We start from the raw sequence: 27,200 nt of genomic DNA, 5'->3' as shown, positions 1-27,200 counted from the left end.
ACATTTCAGAGTCACCAGAGTCAAACTGGGGCTAACGAAGGCAAGTGGCTTGCTAAAAGTCACAAAGGCAGGGATGACAGCCAGACCTTCAGTTATGCCAACCCATGCACTTTCTCCATCATTCCCTTGCCTCCCTCGGGAATCCCCGGGCCCCCAGCTAGCAGGTGAGGCTGGTTCCTGTACGTACCTTTCCTGCTGTGCACCATCTCACTGCCCATCTCACCCTAGATGAGGCCTGGTGAGAATGTGCTTTAACAGCAGCCCTTACTTACGGGTAAGGAGCAGGTCACCTCGCAGACCCACAGGAGCTGAGGTCAATCTTGCCTGCATCCCAGCCACACTGCCTTGTGCGACCCTTTGGGAGACACGCATTAGCCCATTCACTCAACAAACACTGCCGAGTGCCTACTGTGGTGCCAGGTCCTGTGCTAAGGATACTCGAGGGAGAGAAAAGAGTTTTCTCCCTGCTGTCAGGGAGCCTCCAGGTTAGAGGGAGAAATACTAACTGAATCATCTTGCTAATGAATACCCAATTACAAACTGAAATAGGGGCTCCAAAGAGCAGGAACACAGTTCAACAAATGCTATGTTAGAGGGGCCTGACCTGGAGGGCTGCTGGCGGCAAGAGGGGCCCCAGGGCTGGAACCTGGAGGAGGAGGGGGAGTTAACTGGCTGAGTGGAGACAGAAGAGCCTGTACAACCCTACACTTTGTGGACAACTGAGCAAGAGATATTCTCTGCAGGCACGAGGGGCAGGGATTCACCAGCGATTCATTCTGGGGGTGCCTGGGTGCAGACCGAGGCCGATAATGCAGTTGCCACACAAGAGGTCAGAAATACACTCACTTCTTTCTCTCCTTTTCAAGCACAATAGTGGCACAAGAGCTTCTTAGGAAACCCTCACCTTTCAAAAACAGTGATTACAGAAACTGACACTGCAGATGTTTGTCAGAGCCAGTGACACTCACCGAAGCTCAGGGGGGCCACGCAGAGGGAGACCAAAGCACATTTGCTCTAGCAGCATTTTTATTTACAAACAGCAATGTCCATTGACTTTATTTATACCATAAAAAAGCCATTTACAAGCAAGAAACAAGAATTCAGAACAAAATTAAGCAGCACTGAAATATTCATGTCACAAATCTAAAACAAAGTGAATACAAGAGTAAAATATCATTTGAATAAATAGTCTTAAATTCATGCTATAAAATAATCCTTAATGGCAAGTTACTAGTTGATACAGCATCCGCTTAGCTAGCTTCATTTACTTCATATGGTGATGAAGTGTGGAGTTGTGAGGTTACCAGTTTATATTGCAAGATAATGACACTGTGTTAAGTCATTCAAATTGCTCAACCATTTATAACGGAAAAAAATGTTAGCCCTACTAATAAAAGTGGTGAGAGAGATGGTTTTCACATTAGGAAAATGGTCATTCTCAAACAAACCAGGTAAGTTTACCTCTTACAATAGTCAGGGCAGCAACCAAAGGCTTGGGCAGCAAGTCCAAAGGTTGAATTCACAGCATACTTGTCACTGAGGGGCAGCAAGAGGTCTGTGGACTGAATCTGCTACAAGGAGAGCCAGGCAAGGCTGACTCCAGGACTTGATCAAGAACTACAATAGCCCTGTCTGTGCCAGACCCAGGAAGGAAACCAGAGAAAGCAGGTTCTCTTCTGGGCCGAGAAGTCAAGCACTGGGCAGAAACAGTGGGAACACTCTGGCACTTACTGAAAAAGATGCATGTGACATGTGACAACCATTACAAATTTGGAACAATGTGAATGACTTTTCTGAACTTTTAGTTCAGTTGCACTGAGTAATATGAAATCTATGATTTATGAACTAGATAGTTTCATATAAAGAATTTACATAATTCCCCAATACTTTCATATATAAAATTTAATAAATAACCCTGACCAGTCTAGAAGCACCATTCAAGGGGCATGTGCCCTTGGAAAATAGTTTAGGTGTTGCATATTTGAGTCCCTTTCAGTGGAGGCTTCACAGGAAACCATTACAGAATTTAACAATAACGAGGACAACAACAACAAAAATCACAGTAACTAAGAGAAAAAGTTGATAAAATAAAATACATTGATCTCTTTAAAGTAAAGCTCATTCACGTAGATGATTTTCCCCCCAGCCCTTGTTTTGTGTTCCTGCAAATTCTTCCTAGGGTCTAGGCTGTAAGAACGAAAATAAAAACAAAACCACACACAAAATATGCAGGCCTATATGGTCCGGGCTAAGGGAAAAACAAAGAGTTGGTTATATTTGCTATCATTAGAAAAGACATTTACTCATGCTCTGGAAGATTTAAAAATTATCATTTTCGTTCTACAGTATATTCTGCTCAACAGTGAACCGACAGTATCCTTTCTGCTGTTTAAAAAAAAAAAAAAACTAAACTAAAAAACAACAACAACAAAAAACACAACTGCCAAGGCAGGGCCAATTGGTTGGGAGGCTTTTTCCACTGACCAAAAAATTAACTTGTCTCCATATACTGTATTTACAAATATAATTTCTAAATGTATTTACAGCTTTAGTAGAAATTAGAGGGTAGAGAACTGATTAGAATGAAAATAACTGTTTAAAACCACAAACATTAGTAAAAGTATAAAATTCTTTGTCTTCACAGTTTGTAATAACAGGCTAAATATCTCTAGAAAAGGACGCTGTCACTGTCTTCACATTGTCTAATATTGAAAAGGTAGCTCAAGAAGAGACTCAATTATGAACAAGCCTATATGAATTCAGGATATATTTTACTGTAAAAGATTTCTTCACATATCACTTTATCTTAATTGATTTCTGCATCTGTTATAAATGAAACACCTAACCTAAAACTGTACAGAAATAGGGACTTTGCTTTCCAAAAAGAGTTGCTCTAAGGAGTTACACAGCGTACTTCGTCTGCGGAGACGTGAAGTGAACTTCAGGGAGAGAATGTTTCGGTTCTGTGGTCATGTTAATCCTCCTGACACATCCTCATGCGGCAAGGCACAATTAATTGCTGCTGCCCAATCTGAATGGAGTTAATCTCTCACCAGTCACACCCCTGGGAAGCATGACAGTGCGAACGCTCAGAGAGGCTACACAGCTCCGTGCTGGCCTACGCGCTGCCTCCCTCGAAGCCCTGCGGAACTTTACAGTACTGTGTTATGGCTTGAGAATTCATTCTTAACACTGCGAGCAGTGGAAAGGGTAAAGTGTTAGCAACACGAATGGGAGCAAGTGGAACTTGCAAAATGTGGAATCATGATTCTTAGAGAGAAACTCAATCAATTTTCTGCCCCTTAACAGTCCCATTACAATGTTTGAACCTGAACTGTACAATCAAAGCAATGGATATTTTTGTCAAAGACAATTTTGGATAAGTCACTCTTTGGTAAACTCAAACCAGTTAAACAGATTCACAAATACAAAGAACTCCATGTAAATAAGGTTAAGACGGACATGCCAAGAGCCAGGACGCTGGAGGTGCCCGCGCCAGGTGCCCTCCCTCCTCACTGTCTCTCATACCACGGAATGCTCTGGAGACCTTGCTGAAGGCCCCAAGCCTGAGTGAAAAGGAGGTTCCTTCCCTGAGCTTCACCTCTTATGTCCTTGGATTTGGGCATTTCTTGTCACAAATTTAATTTGTATCACAACACAAATTTTTTGCATTCAATTAAAAAAAATCAAAACCAAATTTATTCATGTAAGGAAAAAAAAAACCACAAACATTTACCTGAAACCCCAGAACATATTTAAGTGGGTAAACACTTGGGGTCCAGCCTCCCCTTGAGGCACGCGGCTTTAACAGGAGTTGAACAAGTGCTTCAGGGAGAGAACGAACCCCTACTTAGGCAGTTTGACGAGGAAAAAGGCATATACTATATACCCGATTTAGCAAAGCTGCTCCTCGGGAGCAGCGGGATTAGAGTGTAATCTGTAGGGAGTTAACACTGATGTGTAGCGCAGCAGTTCACACGTGAACAGATCCTGTGTGCTAAAGAGATGCGACTGCACAGCTGCCACCCCTGGGGGCTATTACACACAAAGGGCTTGAATGACTTTTTTTTTTCTCAAAACAAAAAACAAAAACAAAAACAAATCCACCATTGGTATTTTAGGAGCCAAAAAAGCACAGAAAACCAGCAAACATCTAATTCTGTATTCCTTTAACTTCTAGCCTCTGAGGTTGGTCCTTCGTTCGTTTTTCTTTTAGGTGGCTGCACTGTTCTCCTATGGAGGTGCACTGGTTGTGCGTCTCAGAGCCCAGGTTCTCAGGCAGATACCAGAAGGCTGACATCCCACAGGCAGCCTGCAGCACAGACTCACCACCAAACCGCCTACAAAATCACTCTCTGCCAGAGTTTACAGTACCGAAGCAATCTTGTAAAGCCTGTTTGTGTATGTGAACACAATACAGAACTGAAGACATTTCCGAAAGTACTAATAAAACATTATTCAAATAGTACTCAGGTATCTTTTCATACGGTAACGTGTTTGCCAGCACATGCTTTTGAGGTCTCTTTTCAAGCAATGAACTCAAGAGAGGATAACAATTATAATTCATTATTACCATCAGATTTCACATTTTCTACAACTATACTGACCTAAAAAGACACTTAACAAAAATAGCACCACATGACCAAAAAATGGTGACACACAGATTTGGTGACACACAGAGTATCTTAGAGGGCTTTTAAACTGTTGGTTCTTTAAGCAGGAAACACTGAGAGAGTGGGGGAGCCACTGAGGCTCTCATTAGCACACACAATACTAAGATAGATATATTGCTTGCAATTCCCATAAAGTATAGCTTTACAAAAAGTACAAATTCTAAGTTCTGCAGTTTCCCTGGGAACTGCATGTAGAAAAAGTTGCTGTGCACCTGAACTGGCTGTTTGAAAAGAGAAAGAAAAAAACCAAAAACAAAAACAAACCACAACACTGCTTGGAGAATTTTGTAGACAGAACTACAAATCCCTTTCCTTAAGTGCGAGTGAGTACTAACTCATGATAGAGAGTGATTCGATCTAGTTACCTGGTATGTATGTTTCTACAGTACGGAATGAAGGTAGATTTGTAGGCCAGTAAAAACCTTGAAAACCACTGCTCCTTTGGGGTTGGCTAATATAACACTACACTATGTAAAAAGGTCAGCACCACAGGTCATCCAGCTTACCTGCTGGACAACTAACAAAAATTCCAAACGGTTTCCAACTAGAGTTGAAGAAATTTTATGGCATTTGGTTTATGTATTTGTTATGAAGCAGAGCTGTGAACACTGTGATTTGCTTTGCTTGCTTTTGGACACAATGATTAATATAAACCTACTAACATTCTTTTGTAAGGGAAATGAAGGGGCAAAACCCTAACATATTAGGTAGGGATGAGACAGACTCAGAAGCCCTGTTCACATTGTATTAAATTATATATTCCTCTTACATTCACCTCAACCAGAATAAAATCAAATTTGAGAATGTATATATACTATATATATAATAATAGTTTTATTATATATATATATAAATTGTCTAACTACCCCCTAAAAGGAATTTTAAATTAGAAAAGGTTACCCATTTGTATCAGCTGACGGCATCCTAATCTCCCTCCGTGGAAGGGCGCTGCTGCCAGCGCTCACAATGAGAGAGAGTATGCCTCTTGGCAGAGAATGGAGGGTCAACCAGTTGGCATAGCTAAATCACTGGCAGATTTTGGATTAAGAGTTCAGCCAAAGAGGAATACTGTCAGCCTGTGTTTTCCCTGGATGCGTTGCCCTTCATGCTTTGAGCTCCTTCGGGGAGGGAGAGCAGGGGAAAGGATAAACACAACGAAGTGTTCCATCCAGAAACTTTAGAAAAACTGCCAAGAGACCAAGAGATTTCCAGATGGTTGGGAAAACCAAAGATTACAACAAAGCAAATCACAAATATGCATTGATTAATGTGCTTTGTTTGGGTGCACTTCTTTACCATCTTAATCAGGAGCATCAGACACTGTGTGAATTTCCATCCGGGAATCTAGGCCCATCTCTGAGGCTGATGCGTCATTTTCTAGTTTCTGTTCCACGTACACATCTGTTCTCTCGGGGGACTCAATGCGACTCCTGACTTCAGCAACGCCTGGGTGGTTTTTCCGCAGGTGCTGGTTGAGGGTACCTTGGAATGGAAAGCACTTCCCGCAGATCTCACAGCGGAATGGTTTATCATCTGTATGGCCCCGGATGTGGTACTCCAGTTGGTCCTTCCGTGTGTACTTCTTCCCACAGAACTTGCACACAAAGGGGGTGATTCCCATATGGAGTCGCATGTGCCTGTCAAGGCTTCCTTTCTGGTTGAAGGACTTTCCACAGTAAATACAGATCAACCTCTCATTGTACGGGTACCAATGCCCTCTCGCACTCCTCTCCCGGGGACTGCTCTCATACCCGGGGTTGTTCATCATGGCTTCACTGTCAGAGCCCTGCACCAGGCCCTGCAGGTCACTATGCAGGTGGACAGACAAAGCCCGCTTCTGGCGGGCACGCCCTCCTCGGAAACAGCTCAGCATGGACCTGGATGGGCTGGAATTACTCAAACTTCCAAAAGCTTCTGATACGTTGGTTGGCTGTGAGGCTGCTTGGGAATAGGAGTATGCGTGCTGGAGCACAGAACCATAGGAGCCCACATTCACTGCCACAACTTGTTCCCCATCAACCATCTCAGTGTGGTACCCATCGTCACCCAGGGAGGAGCTGTCGGAACAGCTGGGCCGGTCGGACTTCTCCATCTTCACTTTCACCTCGGTGATCTGGCTCTCCCTCACCAATAGGTCTCCTTGCTCATGGTCTCCCTCTATCTGAATCTCATATTCAGAAACGCTCCCACTGCTCCCGCGGTCTGAGTGCCCCTCCTCCTGTAAGCGGCTGCGCAAAGCTTTGCTGGGGGTCGTCTCCATCCGGAGGTCACTGCTTGCGGTGGGCTGCCGTCCCTGAGAGCAATATGGAGGAGAGATCTCCACTGGGTTGGCAAAGAAGCTGCTGTCTTTCACTCCGTTTCGACTCTCGGGATTCTCTTCAGCACCGACGGTAACAGAGTCAACATCTCCAACGCTGATTTTGGAATGGATGCTCTCTAGGATCTGCGTGCACTTGTCAATGACACACTGCATCTGAAGAAAGCTGGCTGCAGTCAGAAAACTGACAACATCCTTCAGCTGCAAGGACATTCTTCCAGTGTAACAAAAAGAAAGCAACTGCTCAAACACATTGGGATTTTTAATCACTGATATTGACAAGCCACTCATGGTACTTAACGCTGAATGGTCCCGGAAATATGGGGAGCTGGCAGCAAGGACTGCTTTGTGGGCTCGGAATGGCTGACCCTGAATGTGTACAATGATGTCACATAGTTTCCCCTGCAGGCGGAGTTCGTTTAGCTGGCTCAGAACGGTGCTGCTGTACTCGGGCACATCAAACTGAATAAAACTGCTGCTGTCCATTTCTACTGACATGAAGCGTACTCTGCGGAGAGAGAGAGTTTGCATCATTCACCAATGACTCCTCACTAAGTACAAGTGGCATAAACACAAGCTTACAATGACAATACCATTGTGGCTATCATACCTCCTAAAATCTACCTGAAGCATTCTTCCCAGTGTTTTAGTCTTTCATGTTTTGGTTAATTCACCTAAAGCCAAATAAACTAATGATCAATTAGCCTAGTGTCATAATTGCCTAATATTCATCTTGATCAAAAGTAAAATATTTTACACATAGTAGAACTATTTTGGCTCTGACTGAGAAATTGGTCTCCTTTTAGGAAAAATATTTCCCCATTTCAAGTACTTTTGAGGGTTTGAAGTACTTTGTGAAAAATAACTAAATTCAGGCCAGGCGCAGTGGCTTACACCTATAATCCCAGCACTTTGGGAGGCCGAGGCAGGCGGATCACTTGAGGTCAGGAGTTTGAAACCAACCTGGCCAACATGGTAAAACCCCATCTGTACCAAAAAGACAAAAATTAGCCTGGTGTGGTGTGCACCTGTAATTCCAGCTACTTGGGAGGCTGCAGCAGGGGAATCGCTTGACCTCAGAAGGCGGAGGTTGCAGTGAGCCGAGAGCACACCACTGCACCCCAGCCTAGGGGACAGAGTGAGACTCCTTCTCAAAAAAAAAAAAAAAAAAAACAAAAACAAAACTAAATTCGTCTAAACATGTTCTGCCTTACTTGTGTCTTTCTGATTGGTATTTTTCAACTCTGTAGCACACTGGATACAATAAATGGAGCTAAACCCTTTTCAGTATTATTGTCTTGATTTGTGTGTTTGCTCTTCAGCTCTGTACACCTTTATATCTCTTTTGGGTTGGGTTGCTTCGGCTGAGACTTACTATGCTCAGTCTCCTTCAGTGAAGAGTTATTATTACTTTTTTTTTTTTTTTGGAGACAGAATCTTGCTCTGTCGCACAGGCTGGAGTGCAGCGGCGTGATCTCGGCTCACTGAAACCTCTGCCTCCTAGGTTCAACCAATTCTCATGCCTCAGCCTCCTGAATAGCTGGGATTACAGGCATGCGCTACCATGCCCAGTTAATTTTTGTATTTTTAGAAGAGACGGGATTTCACCATGTTGTCCAGGCTGGTCTCGAACTCCTGACTTCAGGTGATCTGCTCCCCTCGGCCTCCCAAAGTGCTGGGATTACAGGCAAGAGTCACCACACCGGCCTATTATTACTATTTTTTATTAGAGATGAGGTCTCATTATGTTGCCCAGGCTGGTCTTGAACTCCTGAGCTCGTGATCCTCCCGCCTCAGCTTCCCAAAGTGCTAGGATTGCAAGTGTGAGCTGCCACACCCGACCAGTGAAGAGTTATTTTAGACAATATTTTACTTTATTTATTTTTATTTTATTTTTACAGATGGAGTCTTGCTCTGTCGTCCGGAGTGCAATGGCATGATCTTGGCTCACTGCAACATCTGCCTCCTGGGTTCAAGCGATTCTCCTGCCTCAGCCTCCTGAGTAGCTGGACTACAGGCGTGCACCACCACACCCAACTAGTTTTTGTATTTTCAGTAGAGATGGGGTTTCACCATGTTGGCCAGGCTGGTCTCGAACTCCTGACCTCAAGTGATCTGCCTGCCATGGCCTCTCAAAGTGCTGAGATAACAGGCGTGAGCCACCGCGCTCTGCCAAGACAGTGTTTTTAAACAGTAGTTATTTTAGACAGCAAGAGTGAAAGGGTGATGGACACATCAAAAGGAATCACCTTCTACTAGCGCTCACAGCTGCGGCACACCTACAACAGGTTTCCTTCCTGTGGCCTAAAATCTGCAGCACCAGACTGCTCAGAACTACTTAAGTATATATAGCCCCAGCTCCATCCTCTGACGGAAACACAACAAAACCAGATCTAACAATTATATTTTAAAACCTGACCAACAGAAATGTAAACACCTCCTAAGTAATAGATCAGAAAAAAATCTAAATGGAATAAAACTACTTAGACAATGAGAAAACACGTAAAATCTGGGTTTAGGAGTGAAGTTTACTCATGTCTTCAACTTACTTGAGAATGTATCTCCAAAAAAGAGATGGACAGATATGTGATAAAGCAAACACAGTAAAATGTTAACAATTGTAGAGTCTACGTGGTGGATATCTGGGCACTTATTGTGAAATTTTCTCACCTTTTCTGTTTGAAGTTTTTCAAAATGAAATGTTGGGAGTTTTGAAAAAAAAAAAAAACAACGAAAAGCTGTAACAGGAAAAGTCAGTGCCTTAAGAGTTTTTATCATTAAACAATAAATACTAAAAACAAGTGAAATGACTGAGCTCAGGAGGTCAGAAAAGGAAAAACAAATGATGCCCAAAGACAGTAGGAAAATAACCAATACAGAAAAACAGCACATAATCACAGACAGAATTTTTAAATTTCAAGACAAGACAACGTGCAACTAAATCTAAAACTCTCACAGGAAAGGATCAGTTAAATGTGCCTAGATCATGTCCGAATTTTTTTTTATCACATCAAAATTTGAGTTAAAACATTTTAGTCGAAGAGGAATACTGTGCCCTTATTTATCCTAGATTTATGATTGAAATCAATTTGAAATCTGTATGAAATGAACATATTTTTAGGATAACATAAATTGGCAGAACTAAATAAGAAACAGAAGTGCCAAGGCACAAATGATCTTCAGGCCGTTCACACTGTTCTAGATGCATGTAAAAACATTTAAAGCATCTCAGTTCATATGGCACAAATCTGATACCAGAAGATGACAAATAGCAGAAAGAAGAAAACTGTCTACTTCATCTAAATAAATAGATTTTAAAGTCCTAACAGAAATGCTAGCAAATACAACCTATTAAAATAATATATTATGACCAAGAACAGCTGTTTCACAAATATAAGGATGTCTACATGTTCAGAAATAGACGAATATAATTTGCAACATCAATAAGTACAGGAGAAAACCCATATGACCAAATCAATACTATGTCAAAAATGCACGTGAAAAAAAGTTAAATGCCCTTTCAGAGTAAGGCAAAAATACTCAATAGGCTAGAAACAGAACAATACTTTCTTAATACAGTAAAGTGTATCTACTACAAACCAATAGCAACATCATCCTTAAAAAGGAAACACTGCATATGTTGGTATACTTAACAGGGAAAAGAAGGAAGGAAGGAAGGGGAAGGAGGGAAGGGGGAAAGCGGGGAAGGGGGAAAGGGGGGAACGGGGGAAGGAGGGAAGGGGGGAAGGAAGGAAGGAAAAAAAAAAAAAAGAAACATGATGTCTGCATTTCCCAAAATGCATTTAGTAGAACGCAAGCCCAACAGCTAGCCCCAATATCCTCACCTCCTAGGGATTAAAACACACATTAGCACAATATCCCATCAGAAAAGTCCTGCGGACAAGAATCCTGCTTAACTCAGCAGTTCGCAAACTCATTTAATGGTGGAACTGTTCTCTCAAGGTAGACATATTAATATTCCCAAGAATGAGTGTTCCCTTGAGCACACTTTGGTAAAACTTTAGTACAGTCATTCCCATCAATGCCTGGGAAGACATACAAGGTTATCTGCCATCACGACTCTCACTTAACATTATTTTAGAACTTCTAGCCAAAGCAACATTAAGGCAAGTAGCCATTAAAAAGGAGACAAAATTACTATTACATGCAGATATAATATGCAGATTATTTACATAGAAAACCCAAGAGAATCACTTGGAAAATGTCAGAATCAGCATCTACTAAGTAGAGGGTTTCAAAAAATTATACATAAAAAACAGGTAAGATAATGACAATAAGGTGCAACCAACAATATAGCAACAGGAACCAGAAAATACCTAGGGGTGGAGGAAGATAAGCAAAAAACAGGGTCAACAAGAAAAATACAACTCATTTTAATATGGACAAAAGCCTGTATAAATGAAGAGAGAGAGAACATGTTTCTGGCAGGATGATTCAATACCGTAAAGAGAGACACTCTCCCCCAAAATTAATTTATAAATATAACATAGCCCGATGAAATCTTTTCTTAGAAACCTGAAAAAATGATTTTAAAATTCATCTAGAACATTGTGGTCCAACATAAATATAAGACACTGCATGTGTAATTTAATGCTTTCTAGTAGTTACATTTTTTAAAGGTTAAATAAATTGTAGTAATATTTTATATAACCCAATACCTCACTGCAGCATGTAATCAATATCAGAAAGTTGAGACATTTTACATTCTTTTCACACTAAGTCTCTGAAATCTGATGTGTATTTTACACACAGCACGGCTCGGTTTGGACTAACCACATTCCATGCGTTCAATAGTCGCATGTGGTCAGTGGCCACCAAACTGGATAGTGCAAATTTAGAATACTAAAGAAATTTTAGAAATAGACAAATACAACCAAACTTATAGATGTCAAAATGTATGACTGGGCTATAATTCAACGGCTAAGTATGTATTAAGTGTCAGGCACTAGGGATCCATCAGAGTTTTAATTCTCTCATCATAAATCATGATAAAAGCTATGAGATCTTTCATGATGGGGGAGTGGTCAGAGAAGCCTACGTGAACAACTGCTATTTTAAATAAGAACTAAAGGACAACTAAAGGTTAGTCAGATAACATGTGGGTATCGGGGTGCTGCGGGAAACTGTCCAGACAGAAGGAATCACACGTACAAAGGGTTGGGGAGGAAGGACGTGCTGGAAGTGTGTGCACAGCTGGAACAAGGCGCAAGGGGTAGGACAGAAGCCACGTGAGGTTTTCAAGGTAGAAATCAGACTGAGATGGCCTCATGGGCCATTTCAAGTAAGTAAAAAGGGGAGAATTACTGAAACAGATGCTGCTTAGAGAATTTGAATTAATAATAAATTTAGATCCTTCTTCACAGCATACTCCAAAATAACCTCTAGAGGTTTTTCTAAGCACACAAAGATACCAGAAGAAACGTAGGTTTAACTACAGAAGAAATACAACTTTTATATATCTAAAAAATGCTTTTTAGCAAAAAACAAAACAAAACAAAACAAAACAAAACACCGAGGTAGAAAACAATAAAAAATACTTAGAACACACACAGCAGAGGCCGGGCGCGGTGGCTCACGCATGTAATCCCAGCACTTTGGGAGGCCGAGTTGGGCAGATCACCAGGTTAGGACATTGAGACCATCCTGGCGAACACAGTGAAACCCCGTCGCTACTAAAAATACCAAAAAAAAAAAAAAAAAATTAGCCGGGCGTGGTGGCGGGTGCCTGTAGTCCCAGCTACTCAGGAGACTGAGGCAGGAGAATGGCGTGAACCTGGAGGACAGAGCTTGCAGTGAGCCAAGATCGCGCCACTGCATTCCAGCCTAGAAGACAGCAAGATTCCGTCTCAAAAAAAAGAACATACACAGCAGAGTCTCTCACAAATCAATAAAAGCCAAATGTAACAACTGAAAAACGTGACTATGTATGAACAGAGGCTTTTAAAAAGAAATAAAAATCGCCTTTACATGTAGAGAAAAAATGAAATGCTTAGGCCGGGCACAGTGGCTCACACCTGTAATCTCAGCACTTTGGGAGGCTGAGGCGGGTGAAATCACCTGAGGTCAGGAGTTCGAGAACAGCCTGACCAACCTGGTGCAACCCTGTCTCTACGAAAAATACAAAAATCAGCTGGGCATGGCGGCGGGAGCCTGTAATTCCAGCTACTCGGGAGGCTGAGGCAGGAGAATCGCTTGAACCCGGGAGGCGGAGGTTGCAGTGAGTCAAGATCACGCCATTGCACTCCAGCCTGGGCGACACAGCAAGACTCCGTCTCAAAAAAAGAAAAGAAAAAAAAAATGCTTAACTTCATCAGTAAACGAACATCAATATGAGGCCAGGCACAGTGGTTCATGCCTGTAATCCCAGCACTTTGGGAGGCCGAGTTAGGCGTATCACTTGAGGTCAGGAGTTCGAGACCAGCCTGGCCAACATGGTGAAACCCTGTCTCTACTAAAAATACAAAAATTAGTCGGGCAAGATGGTGAGCACCTGTAGTCCCAGGTACTTGGGGGGCTGAGGTGGGAGCATGGCTCGAGTACTGAAGGCCAAGGTTACAATGAGCTGAGATTGTGCCACTACCCTCCAGCCTGGGTGATAGAGTGAGACACTGTCTCAAAAATAAATAAATGCATAAACATGAGACAAAATACTTCTTTCTCAAATTGGCAAAACTTATAAAAATGCAACTCAGCTGGCACCTAACAAATAGGCAAATGTTACCTACTCATCATAGCATTCTCATGACACAGGGTGTGTAAATAGTGACTTTTGGAATGCAAGGACAAAAGGAAGGTGGGTTCAGGCTTTTTAAAGGTGTAGACTGCAGGGCAAAAACCAGTACAGAAAGGAGTGCAACAGAGCATTTCTGAAATAGAATGTACAACTGAAAGCGGCTTCCCAATGAGGCTTCCTCCTCCTGTGTGGTTTTTTTCTTATCTACGTCTCAGAAGAAAGGTGGAGAACTACACTTGAAAGATAATCACTGAGAAAAATGGAATGCCATGATTAACACCTAAGAGTGGGATTCCATTTTTCTGCAATATGAGAAAGGAAGTGCTTTGCTCTCCTCTCCCTTACATTAACACTTCCTTTCCACAGTGACAATGAGATTCAAAGATTCCCCCCTAGAGCTGCTAACAAGCCACACTCTTGAACAAGAAGCTTCTAAATGACTGGCACATAGTGAACTTACAGTTAATTTCAGTCTGAGCCATATGACCAGACTAAAGGAAGAGAAACTCATCATCGATCACAAGTTCTACACTCCATGTGTGGATTTATCAGGTCCAGTGATCCCAGGATAGAGGAGGTCAGAGCCTCTTAGGTAGGCACAATTCAAGTTCAAATGTGATCCTCTATCCCTCTGTACTGGCAGCTTTACAACATGGGCTACTCACTGGTTTCTTGAAGCTCTTGATTTTCTCCCTTGCGTGGAATGTCAGTGGGCCTACACCTAAGTTAGATCAATTTTGAATTACTTTTTTTTCTTAGAGACAGGATCTCACTCTGTCACCCAGGCTGGAGTACAGTGGCACAATCTTGGATCACTGCAGCCTCAACCTCCTAGGCCCAAGCTATCCTCCCTATAGCTTGGGCTCCCTATCCTCCCTATAGCTATAGCTCCCTATAGACTATAGGCACGCATCACCATGCCCAGCTTTTAAAAAAATTTTTTGTAGGTCGGGCGCGGTGGCTCACGCCTGTAATCCCAGCACTCTGGGAGGCTGAGGAGGGCGGAGCACCTCAGGTCGGGAGGTTGAGACCAGCCTGGACAACACGGCAAAACCCCGTCTCTACTAAAAATACAAAAAAAAATTAGGCGGGCATGGTGGCGGGCGTCTGTAATCCCAGCTACTCGGGAGGCTGAGTATCGCTTGAACCCAGGAGGCGGAGGTTGCAGTGAGCTGAGATCGTGCCATTGCACTCCAGCCTGGGCAACAAGAGCGAATCTCCATCTCAAAAAAAAAAAAAAAAAATTTGTAGAGACAGGGTCTCACTATGTTGCCCAGGCTGGTCTCAAATTCTTGGCCTCAAGGGATCCTCCCACCTCAGCATCCCGAAGTCCTGGAATTACAGACATTAGCCACTGCACCCGGCCAATTTTTAATTAATTTTATCTTTAAAATAAAATATATGCATATGGTAGAACTTCAGATCATAGAACAGAAATAATAAAACTTTCCCCCAGCCCCTCTTCCCAAAGATAATCACTGGCGGGAGTTTTGGGGTATTCTTTCAGAGAAAATTTTCAACATCTATCAGCATAAACTGTTCTGTACCCTACTTTAAAGAGATTTATTTAATATACCTTAAAATCTTTCCACCTATAATCTCAGCACTTTGGGAGGCCGAGGTGGGTGGATCACGTGGTCAAGAGATCAAGATTACTAAAAATACAAAAATTAGCTGGGTGTGGTGGCACGCACCTGTAATTCCAGCTACTCGGGAGGCTGAGGAAGAATTGCTTGAACCTGGGAGGCGGAGGTTGCAGTGAGCTGAGATCACACCACTGCCCTCCAGCCTGGCGACAGAGCGAGACTCCGTCTCAAAAAAAAAAAAAAAAAAGAAAAAAAATCTTTCCATAGCAGCACATACACACTGACCTATTTTTGTCTAACTTCATAGTATTCCATGGATGGCTATATCACAACGTACTTAACCAGTTCCCAGTTGATACTAAGATAGCCATTACAAACACAGACTGTCACCCCCACTCCACACACACACACCTCAGTTACATCTTGGCTTTCTTAGGTAAGTAAATCTGTAGCCTCAACTTCTAGCAGAATTGTGGTAAATTTTTCATTTCAGTTGATAATGCCAAATTACCCTCTAAGAGGTAGCAGCAATTATCTGTTCACAGGGAAGGGCCTCCTTCCCCATAGCTGCCAGCAATGGGTATGGAACCTTTTCACTTTTTCAGCCAAACTGATAGGTGAAAGATGTACCTCATTGTTTTGATGCGCTGCTTTTTTTTTTTTTTTTGAGACAGAGTCTCGCTCTGTGGCCCAGGCTGGAGTGCAATGGTGCAACCTCCACTCAAGGCAACCTCTGCCTCCCAGGCTCAAGCGATTCTCCTGCCTCAGCCTCCCTAGTAGCTCAGACCACAGGTGTAAGCCACCACGCTTGGCTAATTTTTGTATTTTTAGTAGAGACAGGATTTCGCCATGTTGGCCAGGCTGTTCTTGAACTCCCGACCTCAGGTGATCCACCCACCTTGGCCTCCCAAAGTGCTGGGATTACAGGCATGAGCCACTGCGCCCGGCTGCATTTGTTTAATTATAAATGAGGTTGATATCTTTTCTCATGTTTAATGGCAATTTGTCTAAGTTTGTCTTTGAACTGCCTACTCATATCCTTTGCCCTTATTTGCCTTTTTTATTGATTTGTCAGAGCTCTTCGCAAATTAAGGAAATTAGCCTTTTGTCATGCGCTGCAAGTATTAGATTTAATTGCAATCACTAAATGGCACACTGACTGGGAATTTAAATTATTTTTCCTACATTTATAGGAAATATTCACTCAATATCAATCTCTTACATACAGAAAACCAAAGGGAATTCAAAGATGAATACAAGTCCCAGTCTTGCAGTTTGATAGAGGCTTAATGCAGATTCCTCCCCACTCAGAGAGAGATGGGAATGGAATTCATTTTTGATAATGCAGAGTAGTGATTTATATTAGTTTTTCATTTAGATTAAGTTTGCAGCTGCCTCAGAAAACAATAATGAATTTGATTATTCCACTCACTGAAACCATCAGAACCAGAACTCTTTAATTCAGGAGATTAATCATAGGTGTTTCTGTCACATTATTCTAGGCAAAAAAACCACACCCAAATTAGACATTTACACTGCTATTATTTTAATTTAAAAAACAAGCACATACAAGCTGGATTTATTTTCAGTATCAATACGTATTTTAACAAAAATTTTGTTTTTGTTTGTAAAAACTACACTGGAAAAAGAATATGAAATACTTCTTTTAAAAAATACACACGTATAGAACTTTGTTGAAATGGTTTTTTGGTAAGTTCAAAATTGTCACCTCCTCAACTTCTTCACAGGTCTCTTCTGTTCATTCAATCAATGGAAAGACAATCTTTCTGCTCTTTCAATTTCTTTAATTTCTTACTTCCGAATTCTTACTTTCTTAAAAAGAAAGAGAATAATTTCACACCTGTGGAATAGCTTTCACCTCACACACAGCCTCTGCTGTGACCACACAAGGCCACCACTGGTCTCCCAGGTAGCTTCTGGGAAGGATAACCTCTGATGTGGGCAGGACCGACATTCTCCTACTTCCAGGCACCCACCTGCCCCCACACCAGCCTGGGCTACTGTAAAAGGGGATGACTGCCCCTGCTGCCACACCCCTCAGCCTTCCCCCTTTACTTGGTAGAGTCACTCCACCACCATCACCATCCGTGACCAGCTTTTATTGAATGTGTGATACATGCCAGGCATGTCGTAAATAAGGCTTAGGATGCAGTATGTCTCTGAATCCTCCCAACCTGCCCCTTAAGGCAGGTACTATTGCTCCCATTTTAAAGATGAGGAAACCAAGGATCCAAGCAGCTGACTTTCCCAGGACCCTTCTGAAGTGTGCGCATCTAGGCCCCTATACAACAACCCCTTATTCCTAGCGAGCTTGCCCTGTGTTACATTCCTGCCCTAGGACAGTGTCAAGGAAAGGGATGGAGATGGGGCGGGGGGTGGGGGTGGGCAAACATCCTCCCTATTGCTGCCCAGAATAGAGAAGGGCAAATGAGGGCATTTTAGTAATATCCATCAAGATTACATCTGCATATTCGCTGTGACCAAGCAATTTCAGCTGTAGGAGTTTAGTGAAGCACCCTCTTTGTGGAGCAAAATCTCCCTCTTTTCTAGACCAGAATCACTGGCAGAAGGGTTATGAGGAGAAAAATGTTCCAGGTGGGCCCCGCAGCCACCGTGTATCATGCCCTTCATATTCACAGCTTTGATCCCCCTTTCCTCCTCAGAGCCCCGGACCCTGGCTCACTCTACTTGCTTTAAATAAAAAGCTATCTTTACATGCGAAAGCCTCAATTAATCAGAAACCACAGATCTAGGGCTCAAGTAAACCGGTCCTTTTGGTGTTTGAAGGTGAAAGTCACAGAGAGCAGATGCTGCCAAGAAGACACATGGTTCAGCCCAAGTTCAACAGAATTCAAAGCAGCATTGAGACCGGCGCCCTGAAAGCAACAGCAAACTGTGAGGGGCCCTCCAGGACTGACCAAGCAGTGACGAAGCCAAGTCTGAAAGCACCAGAGGACGGCAGACACGGAAGCCACACTGCAAAGGTGAGCACAGCTGAAGGCAAGCAGCTTTGGGAGAAATGAACACACGCTGCGGAGTGATGGCCGGCTGGGCAACCAGAGCAGGAGGCCACTCACACAGTGAGGCACTGTGGGTACAAGCCACAGGGAGAGCGGCACTGCCTGGAAATGACCGCACGAGCCATCCTGGGACACTCCTCCCACAGACCTAAAGTCCAAAGCCAAAGCGGGGGCTCTGGAAATAAGCAGGCATGGATGCGCTGAAAAGAAAATTAAGGTCTGATGCGAGACCATATGACGACAGGCTTGGTAAGTAATGCTGCTTGACATCTTCGCAAGATCCCACTCAAAAAAGCTACAGAATCCATCACTGCGCCCATGCATCAGGACAGCAAGAGGCTGCTCTGCAACAACACACAAGGGAGAGACACCCCCCAATCCAGGTTAACGCATTTTACCCAAAGGGGCTTAAGAACAAAAAGCCACTCGACAAAGACAGGAAAAGCAAGCGACCATCATGTCACATTCACGGCTGAAGCTGAGAAGGGTGAACAGAAACCAGTAACTCAAGCCCCTGCTCTTCCATTCAGCTCCCCACCCTCACTGAGTTAGTAAAAGAGGCAAAAAGGCAATAACTGCCCTTATATGTAACATTAGAGGGTCACATAAAATACCATGGCCCACCAATGGCAAACACAGCTCCTTTGAATTTTCAAAGGTGTCACATGTTAACCAATTTCTTATAAAGCACCAAGGAATGTATGGAGGATCTTATTACTTTCCATTTAATGCCATTCTATTCCTATGCCAATATTTTAAAAAGACTTATCACCAAAAAAAAAAAAAAAAAAGAAAGAAAACATGGGTGAATTTATTTATAATACTGACATAAAGGCCTTTCCAAGCATGACATAAATCTCAGACGCCACAGAGGCAAAGACAAATACATTCGACAACATAAAAGTATATGACAAAAAAAAAATACCCCTTTTCCCCAAAAGCCAAAAGATAAATGATATACTGAGGAAAAATATATGCATATTTGACAAAGAACTACTTTCCAAATTCCTTAATTTATAAATCAAATTAGGTGACATACACAAAAAAACCCCTATGGGAGAATGGGCAAAGGATACAAACAGCTCAAAAAAAAAAAAAAAAGAAAAACGACAAAAAAAGAAGCAAAGATGCTAAAATTTACTTCTGATTAAAGACGTTTGAAATACAAAAAGAAAAAATAATGAGATACCATTTTTAACCCATCAGCCTTGCACACAGTTTGAAAGAGCTGGCAAGTATAGTCCTGAGGAATGAATAATTTGGTAATATCTATCAAAATGTAAAAGGCATTTACCTTTTGGTCCACAAATAACGGGGTGGAATTAAGCCTACTAATATATAGGACCTACAAAAGTGTAGGAGAGACATATGAGAATGACCACTAAGAATTTTTCTTTGCTATAGCAAAAAAAAAAAAAAAAAAAAAAAGAACCCCCAAAGGAAACTGGTTTCAAAAAATATAATCAACAATGAAATACTACGCAGCTATTAAGAAGAGTGGGTAGATCTGTATGCTTTGATATGGAAGGAGTGCTAAGATTTAGCCAAAAACAGCAAGATGTAGACTAATATGTATGCATATATGTCATTCCCTTCATGTACATTTTGTAAAGGAATTATATTATGTTGCTTGCGGTATCCATTTTGGAAGGAACCATGTGGTACTATTAATGGTGGTCACTGTGGGGAAGGACTAAGGAGAGGGAAGGGAAACAGACTTTATTTTATACCTTTGCATTTAAAAAATCACATAACTGTATCATTCTCACTACAAGTTTTTTTTTTTAAGACATGTAGGTTAGTACCTACAAATATATAATTTTTTAAACCAAGGAATCTAGAGGAGAAAGATGGGCTGCAAATGGATAATTATTACATCAAGCAGACAGTTATAGAGGCAGAAACAAAGAACTACAAGGAACAATACAAGGCTGATTACTTTTGACCAAAAAGATTTTTAAAAAATCAAAATAGAACAAAGGAAAACTTCATGGAGGAAGATATTTTTGAACAGGGCCTTGCATTTCAAAGGGAAAAAAAAGAACACTCCAGACAGAAGGAAAAGCAGGAACAGGGCACAGGGGAGTGCAAACAGACAGCGTCTGGGGTAGAGCAGGCAGCATGCAGTGGCCCCAGCTCAGGGACAGGGAAGGCCATGGAAGGAGAAGGCCGCAGTCGGAAGGTGGAGGGCCTTGAATACTCAGAGAACTCAAACAGAATTCTGGCGGCAGCACCTGGAGACTGAGGCATGGTGTCTACTCGGAGGCCACGTAGCTCAGCCAGGACAAGCTGGGCTCAGGTTTTTCACGGGGTCGTGGGAAATACGGGGCCGTGGGAAATACGGGGCTGGAGCTAGAGAGAAATATTAGACCCGAAGATACTGATTTGGGAGTGACCATGTACTGACTGAGGATCGTTTTGGTAAAATGAGGTTACTCAGGGAGGGAAAAAAAAAAAGAGAAGGCTGAGAATAGAAAGGGTGTTTGCTCCTAGAAAAGAGGAATGGAAACACAGCACCTGATGAAAGGGGTAACATCCTCACCTAGCCCTCTCCTCAAGCCTTTCCACTGACTAGTTTTGTTTTTGTTTTGTTTTGAGACAGTCTTGCTCTGTGCACAGGCTGGAGTGCAGTGGTGCGATCTCTGCTCACTGTAACCTCCGCCACCCAGGTTCAAGTGATTCTCATGCCTCAGCCTCCTGAGTAGCTGGGATTACAGGCATGTGCCACCACGTTCAGCTAATTTTTGTGTTTTTAGTAGAGACAGGGTTTTACCATGTTGACCAGTCTGGTCTCGAACTCCTGGCCTCAAGGGATCCGCCTGCCTCAGCCTCCCAAAGTGCTGGGATTACAGGAATGAGCTACTGCGCCCGGCCCCATTGGCTAGTATCTTTAAGTAAAATTCTGCACCACATATTCTGTTAAGCTGTGAGGAAAGGAAACAATGGAAAACTAATGACATCCTCTCACACTGCTGACCCATTCTGCAGAGAGCCTAAAAATAAGAAGGGACTCTCAGATGTCATCTGGACAAAACACCCACCTGGGCCTTAAAATCTCCTCTACAACTTTCTTGGATAAAGCCTTGGAACTGTCTCCACATATCAACAACCAGAACAAAAGTAAAAATGTAAAAGCTGAACAATTAGAAATGTGCTGATTCTGTAAGACTCCTCACTGCTGAGCTTCCACTCCTGGTGGTGAGCTCTCCGAGGGCAGGGACTGCGTGCCCAGAGCCCAGCAGTGTGTCTGGGGCAGAGAGGCTCTCAGTACATGTCAACTAAAACAAGCTGGTGGCTCAAGATCCATGGACTGCCACTACAGCCGCACCCTCAGCTCTGAACTTTTCCTTCTGGAGACCCCAGAGATGTGGGATCATCTCTGCCAACAGCAAAATCTAGCAAGGTGGCTTATTCCAACCTAACCCATAAACAGTCTAATTTGCTCCACAAGATGCTACACTTTGTTTAAAAATATCCAGTTACACTTCCAAGAAAAGAAAGGAAAGTTACAAATTTGGAAGTTGTTTAAGGCACCAGGAGGTACCCATTATTCTCAATCAAGATGCTCATGATTCCAAACCCAGATTTGCACCTGCCGGCTTCAGTCATTTGCTGATACCTGAGACACAGCTCAAACTAGGCTTTCTCTGGCAGTCACTGGAAACCTGAAGATCCCTAATTTTCATTTTCATACAAAGTCATTAAAAAGACCACAGATTGAAGCACTGCAGACAAAAGGCATGGTAACAGAAGTAACAACTATATAAAAATAACTTTTCTAGGTATTTCTGCCTGGGTCTAGATTAAAACCAAAATTGAGCTGTCATGAGCTACAATCTAATCTTTTAGAAAGCAGCAGTCAAATAACACCAGGGCTGTGTGAAACATTCTGGTGCTACTGAAACCCAATGCAAGAAAAAAAAATAAATAAAATGGCATTCTGTGATGGATATTCATGAAGCACTCATCCTAATTTAAAAGAAAACAAGTTTAGAGTTCTTACTGCATTAATTCATGTGAGCCTGAAAGAACATTTTTATCCAAACTGTTACATTTCCTACCAAGGCGTTAACATTCTCCAGGTCTGCTCAGATACACTAATTCCAAGAGGGTGCGATTTGTCTTTTAGTCAATGCAAAACATCATCAGAAGCTTCTTCTGAGCTTTACAAGCAGGAGAGGAATGGCCTCTTTAATTTTACTAGCAATGACAAGGACTAACAGTCAGTAGGCTCCTACTGTGTACAGTATGGTAAGTAAGCTCTAGACGACACTAAGAGGCTGCAGTTATCCCCATTCTACAGACGAGGAAGCAAACTCAGAGAGGCTGAGAAACTTACCCAAGGTCACTCAGCTAATGACTGGCTGAGCCAGGATTTGGACCTAGATTTGTCAGTCTCAGACTCAGAACTCTTATCTCTTATAAGAGTAAGATTTTAATCCAGGCATACTGGTGAGATGCAGGATTTTTATTGGTGCTGGATTCTTACTGATCAACTCCGAGTAGAAAGAGAATTCTCATTTAAGGATGTTCCACCACACAGACAAAGTCAGGCTGGGTCTGACACTGTGATGATTAAGGGGTCACAATATGTTGTACTTCAAGTGGTTTGCAGTCATTTCTTTGCAAAATGTCCATTATTTTTACTTCTGTCAGTGAAGTAGGCAAAAAGATGTTTCATGTTTTAATCATTAATTGAGAGGATTTGTTTCAGATAAAAGAATAAGCTTTCTTAAGGCAAATAACTAAAAAATAGTAAGGCACAGCATCTTATCTGCTTACTGCTGGCTAGCATTTCAGGGGCACTGGTCCTGGAAAATACATTAAGTCCTGCCTCTTATGACAAAAGGATTAGAAAAGCTCACCTTGACTTGCATTCTTCCATGAGGTTTTCCTTGCCATCAACATCAACCAGAAAATAACCATTAGAAATTTAACTGCGTTCAGTTGACCTTCACTAAGCTAAATTCAGCAGTTTGTCAGCTACAAAACATTAAATAGACACAATTAAGAAGTTTGAAAAACATTAAGCAGAATTTAAACTAAAGTAACATGAACATTAATGGGAATAAAACGTAACTAGATTCATGGTACTGACATTTTAGACAAGTGCTTCAAATGGAAGGCAAAAGTGGGGGGACACAGAGGTGCAGAAATCCAAAACTCAGTAGGTACACAGTTTGGCAGCTTATCATTTCTCCACCTTGATCAATGTACACCCAATAATGACAATAACAATAATGAAAATGTACTAAGCAGTTACTAGGTGCTGCACATTTTTCTACTTCGTTCCATTTTCGTTTACAGTTCATTGGATTTTATTATCCTCCACACTGCAAATAAGAAACGGAGGCTCAGAGGCATTAGATAAATTGCTCAACTTCACAGAGCTGGTAAGTAGACTTGCTAGGATTCAAACCCAGGTCTCTGATTCCAAAGCGGCTGTTCTTTCCCCATAGCCTCCGAATGAAGAATCACATGACTTTTACCTTTTCCCATGATCAGAGGGAAACGTTTTAAAGTTTCAAAGATTCGTTTTGTGCTTTCTGCACCCTAAGAGAGCAAGCTGAAAACATCCACCTTGAATGGTAGCATTACATATCACTTATATATGACACAGAAAGCTGATAAAAACAGATTCTCCTTAAAAAAAAAAAAAAAAAGGCAAATTACAAAACAAAACAAAAAGTTGTTTACCAACAAAAATCAGGAAGTATTTGAGTACCTATTATAGAAGTCCAGCCCCAGTATTAGATACTATAAGGGCTCTGAGAGGAGTATTAAGACACAATGCCCTTAAAAGAACTCCCACTCCAGTTGGGACAAGAACAAGTTCAACAGCCAAGGAACAAGTGCTGAATCCGAGTGCCACAAAGCCATGGGGGCAGGGAAGTCAGGGAACACCCTCTGGAGGAAGTATATCTGCAGCAGGGGCTTGAAGGAAGTGAAATGGAGAATTTGCACAGAAAAGAAAAAGGAGGCCAGTGCTTCAGAAGAGGGAACAACGGAAGCAAAGCCCAAGAAGCCGTAACTAACTCAGTTCTGCAGGCGACAGACTTGGAGAAGCAGAGAATAAGGTTCAGGTAGGTGGGGTGGGGCGAAACCACGGAGAGTCTTGAAAAGACAGGGTGGGCGGTGGCTGGACACACCGTGGCAGGCAAGAGGCCACTACTCAGCTTTGAACAGTGGTATAACTGCCGTGGCCTCTTAACTGATCTCCTGGCCTCTAGCGTCTTCACCAATGCCTTCAGTAGTTTCAACTTTGACCTAGTGTTTGAGTTGAGGAACTAGCCGCGGCCCACCTCTCCTCCTACTTCCCTCCTATATGAACCTTCTCTGCCAGGAGACTGGTCTATTCACTAACTCCATAGGATCACTGGGCCTGATTCCTCTTTTCCTATCTGAACGCTACTCATCCTTTAACACCCGGCTCAAATCCCGCCCCCTCACTAAACCCTCCCTAACCACTCGGCCTACAGTGACCTCCATCTCTCCTTCTTAATTCTACAGCACACAGCCTTGTCTCATCAAAATTACCTTTTCATAAGTAATGTCTCAGCATCCTGTGTAAAGCTGCTTGGAGACTGTAAGTGTGCCTTCTACTACTTTCCCACCACATGGAACAGCGTCTTGCCATTTAATAAGCAAGCAAGCACTCAACTATTTTTTGACTTCCTATAGTAAGTTTGGCTTTAGCATAAAGGAAGGATGGGGGAGGGGGGAACCTCTGGAGTCAGCTACCAGCTAAGAAGCTGTTGCAATAATCCAGATGTGAAGCAAAGAGGGCCTGGACTAGGGAACAAAGAGAAAATGGGCAAATATAAACAACAAAAAATTCTGCATGCAAAAACTCGGCGGAATGTGATTAACTACTACTAGGGACAAAAGCAAGGGATGAATGAGGATTAAGGTGAGGTTTAGAAAACGCTTCTTGAAATCATTTTAAAGCCTGTCTGAAACGAAATGCAGTAAGTGGCTTAAAAAGTCCACACTGACAAAGTCTTCAGCGAAACTGTCCAGTATTTTGAATCAAGGACGGCCCTTCCAATTTGAGACATACATGGAATGGCAGAGCCAGAAGGGTTCTTAGAGAGTTAAATGAAACCCTCAATGATCACATTGGGAAACTGAGTCCTAGCATGGAAGGGGCTTGCGGAAGGCCTCAAGACAGAGACTCCCAGACGAGTGCCGCCCTGAAAGCACAGCCACTTGGCCTAGAAGGGCACTGTTTACACCCCCGGTCAGCCCCAGCCCAGCCCTCCGCAATGGCAGGACCAACTGAGCGCGAGTGACCATGGAGACGTCTGGGGCCAAGCGCAACCCGTCGCCGCCGCCTGTTTACCTGGAGGAAGGCGGTGGCGTGAGGCAGCGGCTCCCTGGCAGCCACCCGAAGGGCCGACCCCTGGCCCGGCCGGCTCTCCAGGGAACTCAACCATCTGCCCTCCCTCCCCGTACAAAAGGGAGCGCCCCCAGGGCTAGGGGCCCGGAAGCTGGGGATCCCGAAACACCCCGGGCTGAGGCTGGGAGCCCAGGGCAGCTGCCCGAACGCGACCCTCAGCCGGGCCAGCGGCACCGGGACTCCAGGACCGAGCACAGTTGGTCCCTCGGGGGCGCGCGCCTGACCCCAGCAGGTGCCCGGGGCCTCCGGACCCCGCCCGGCCTCGGCTCCCGCCCGCGCCGGCCGCCTGCCCGCGGGACTGACCAGGCGCGGAGGCTCCCGCCCCGCCGCGCCCAGAGGGAGCCGGACAGCGGCCCGGGGACTGCCCCCCGCCCCGCCCGCCCCGCCCGCGCCTAGCCCGCTGCTCGCCGCCCCCGGCCAGCGTGCCTCACCTGCCCAGAGCGCCGCGCTCACATCGCCCGCCCGCGGCGCCCCCTCCGCCGCCGCCGGCGCCAGGCCCGTCCCCGCCGCTCCGGCTGCCGCCCCAGCCCGCGCCCCCCGCCCCCGGAAGCGCTTCCCGGCCCCGCCCCCTGGGCGCCCGCGCTTCCGGGCAGGGGCCGACCGGGGTGGCGGTGCTACGCGGCGGACCTCTCGCCAGGGCCCGGAGTCCTGAGTCCCGCCCGGTTGTCGTCCCAGAGCCTCGCCGCGGGCGAGCGGCAGCCTTGGTCTGGACCCCGGAGTCCCGACTCCGGGGAGCGGCGTCGGCTCTGCCTTCAGCCCGCGCTCTCCTCGGCGCCCCCTGCTGGCGGGAGGAGGGCGGTGCAGTGGGGCGCGTTTCAGGGGCTCCCGGAATCGAACGGGTGGGAGACAGCCCAGGACCCTCGACACTCCCAGCACTGGGGGGCCTGCCCCCAGCCCAGCCCTCCCTTCCAAGACCCTCCCTCCTGCATCTCTTCAGGCGCTTGCCACGCACCCGAGCTGCTCCTGGCAGGGCAGCTGAAGGCAGCAAGGTGCAGTGGTTAGCAGCAGGGCTCTGGGGACCTGTCATAGGGGGTCTCTTGACTTATGACCTTGGGCAAGTTTTCTCTCTCTCAAAACGGAGGTGGCTCCCGCCTGTAATCCCAGCACTTTGGGAGGGCGAGGCGGGAGGAACACTTGATCCTAGGAGTTTGAGACCAGCCTGGGCAACATAGGGAGGCCCCATCTAAATTTTTAAAACTTAGCCAGGCTTGGTAGCATATGCCCGTAGTTCAAGCTATTGGGGAGGCTGAGGTGGGAGGGTCACTTGAGTCCGGGAGGTCGAGGCTGTGATGAGCCATGATCGTGTCACTGTACTTTAGCAGTGGTGAAAGAGCAAGACCCTGTCTCAAAAACAAAACAAAACGGAGGTGAAAATTCCCAACTCACTGTTATAAAACCCATGTCACACAGCATGCCTCAAAAAATGTGCA

General features: G+C 44.1%; 1 protein-coding gene across 7 annotated transcripts; it reads right to left on the bottom strand.

Annotated features, from left to right (window-relative positions):
• Positions 1–1,008: 1,008 nt before the first annotated feature.
• Positions 1,009–26,329, bottom strand: ZBTB34 (zinc finger and BTB domain containing 34). Of its 7 annotated transcripts, none has more exons than XM_054520641.2 (4): positions 25,714–26,012; positions 23,237–23,354; positions 17,060–17,163; positions 1,009–7,498 (listed from the first exon to the last, which is right to left on the bottom strand). In XM_054520641.2, exon 4 carries the CDS (start codon positions 7,486–7,488, stop codon positions 5,974–5,976), a length of 1,515 nt encoding a protein of 504 aa, XP_054376616.1. In that variant the 5' UTR covers positions 7,489–7,498; positions 17,060–17,163; positions 23,237–23,354; positions 25,714–26,012; the 3' UTR covers positions 1,009–5,973. The 7 variants fall into 7 exon arrangements, with proteins under 7 accessions (XP_054376616.1, XP_063570510.1, XP_009243139.1 ...); XM_063714440.1 differs by lacking the exon at positions 25,714–26,012 and adding an exon at positions 23,861–24,012; XM_009244864.4 differs by lacking the exons at positions 17,060–17,163; positions 25,714–26,012 and adding an exon at positions 26,202–26,293.
• Between the last annotated feature and the right edge of the window lie 871 nt (positions 26,330–27,200).

Source organism: Pongo abelii, chromosome 13 (genome assembly GCF_028885655.2).
Source record: "Pongo abelii isolate AG06213 chromosome 13, NHGRI_mPonAbe1-v2.0_pri, whole genome shotgun sequence".
Classification (NCBI taxonomy): Eukaryota; Metazoa; Chordata; class Mammalia; order Primates; family Hominidae; genus Pongo; species Pongo abelii.
Note: the sequence above shows the minus strand (reverse complement) of the source record. Positions and strands in the feature narration are given on the sequence as shown.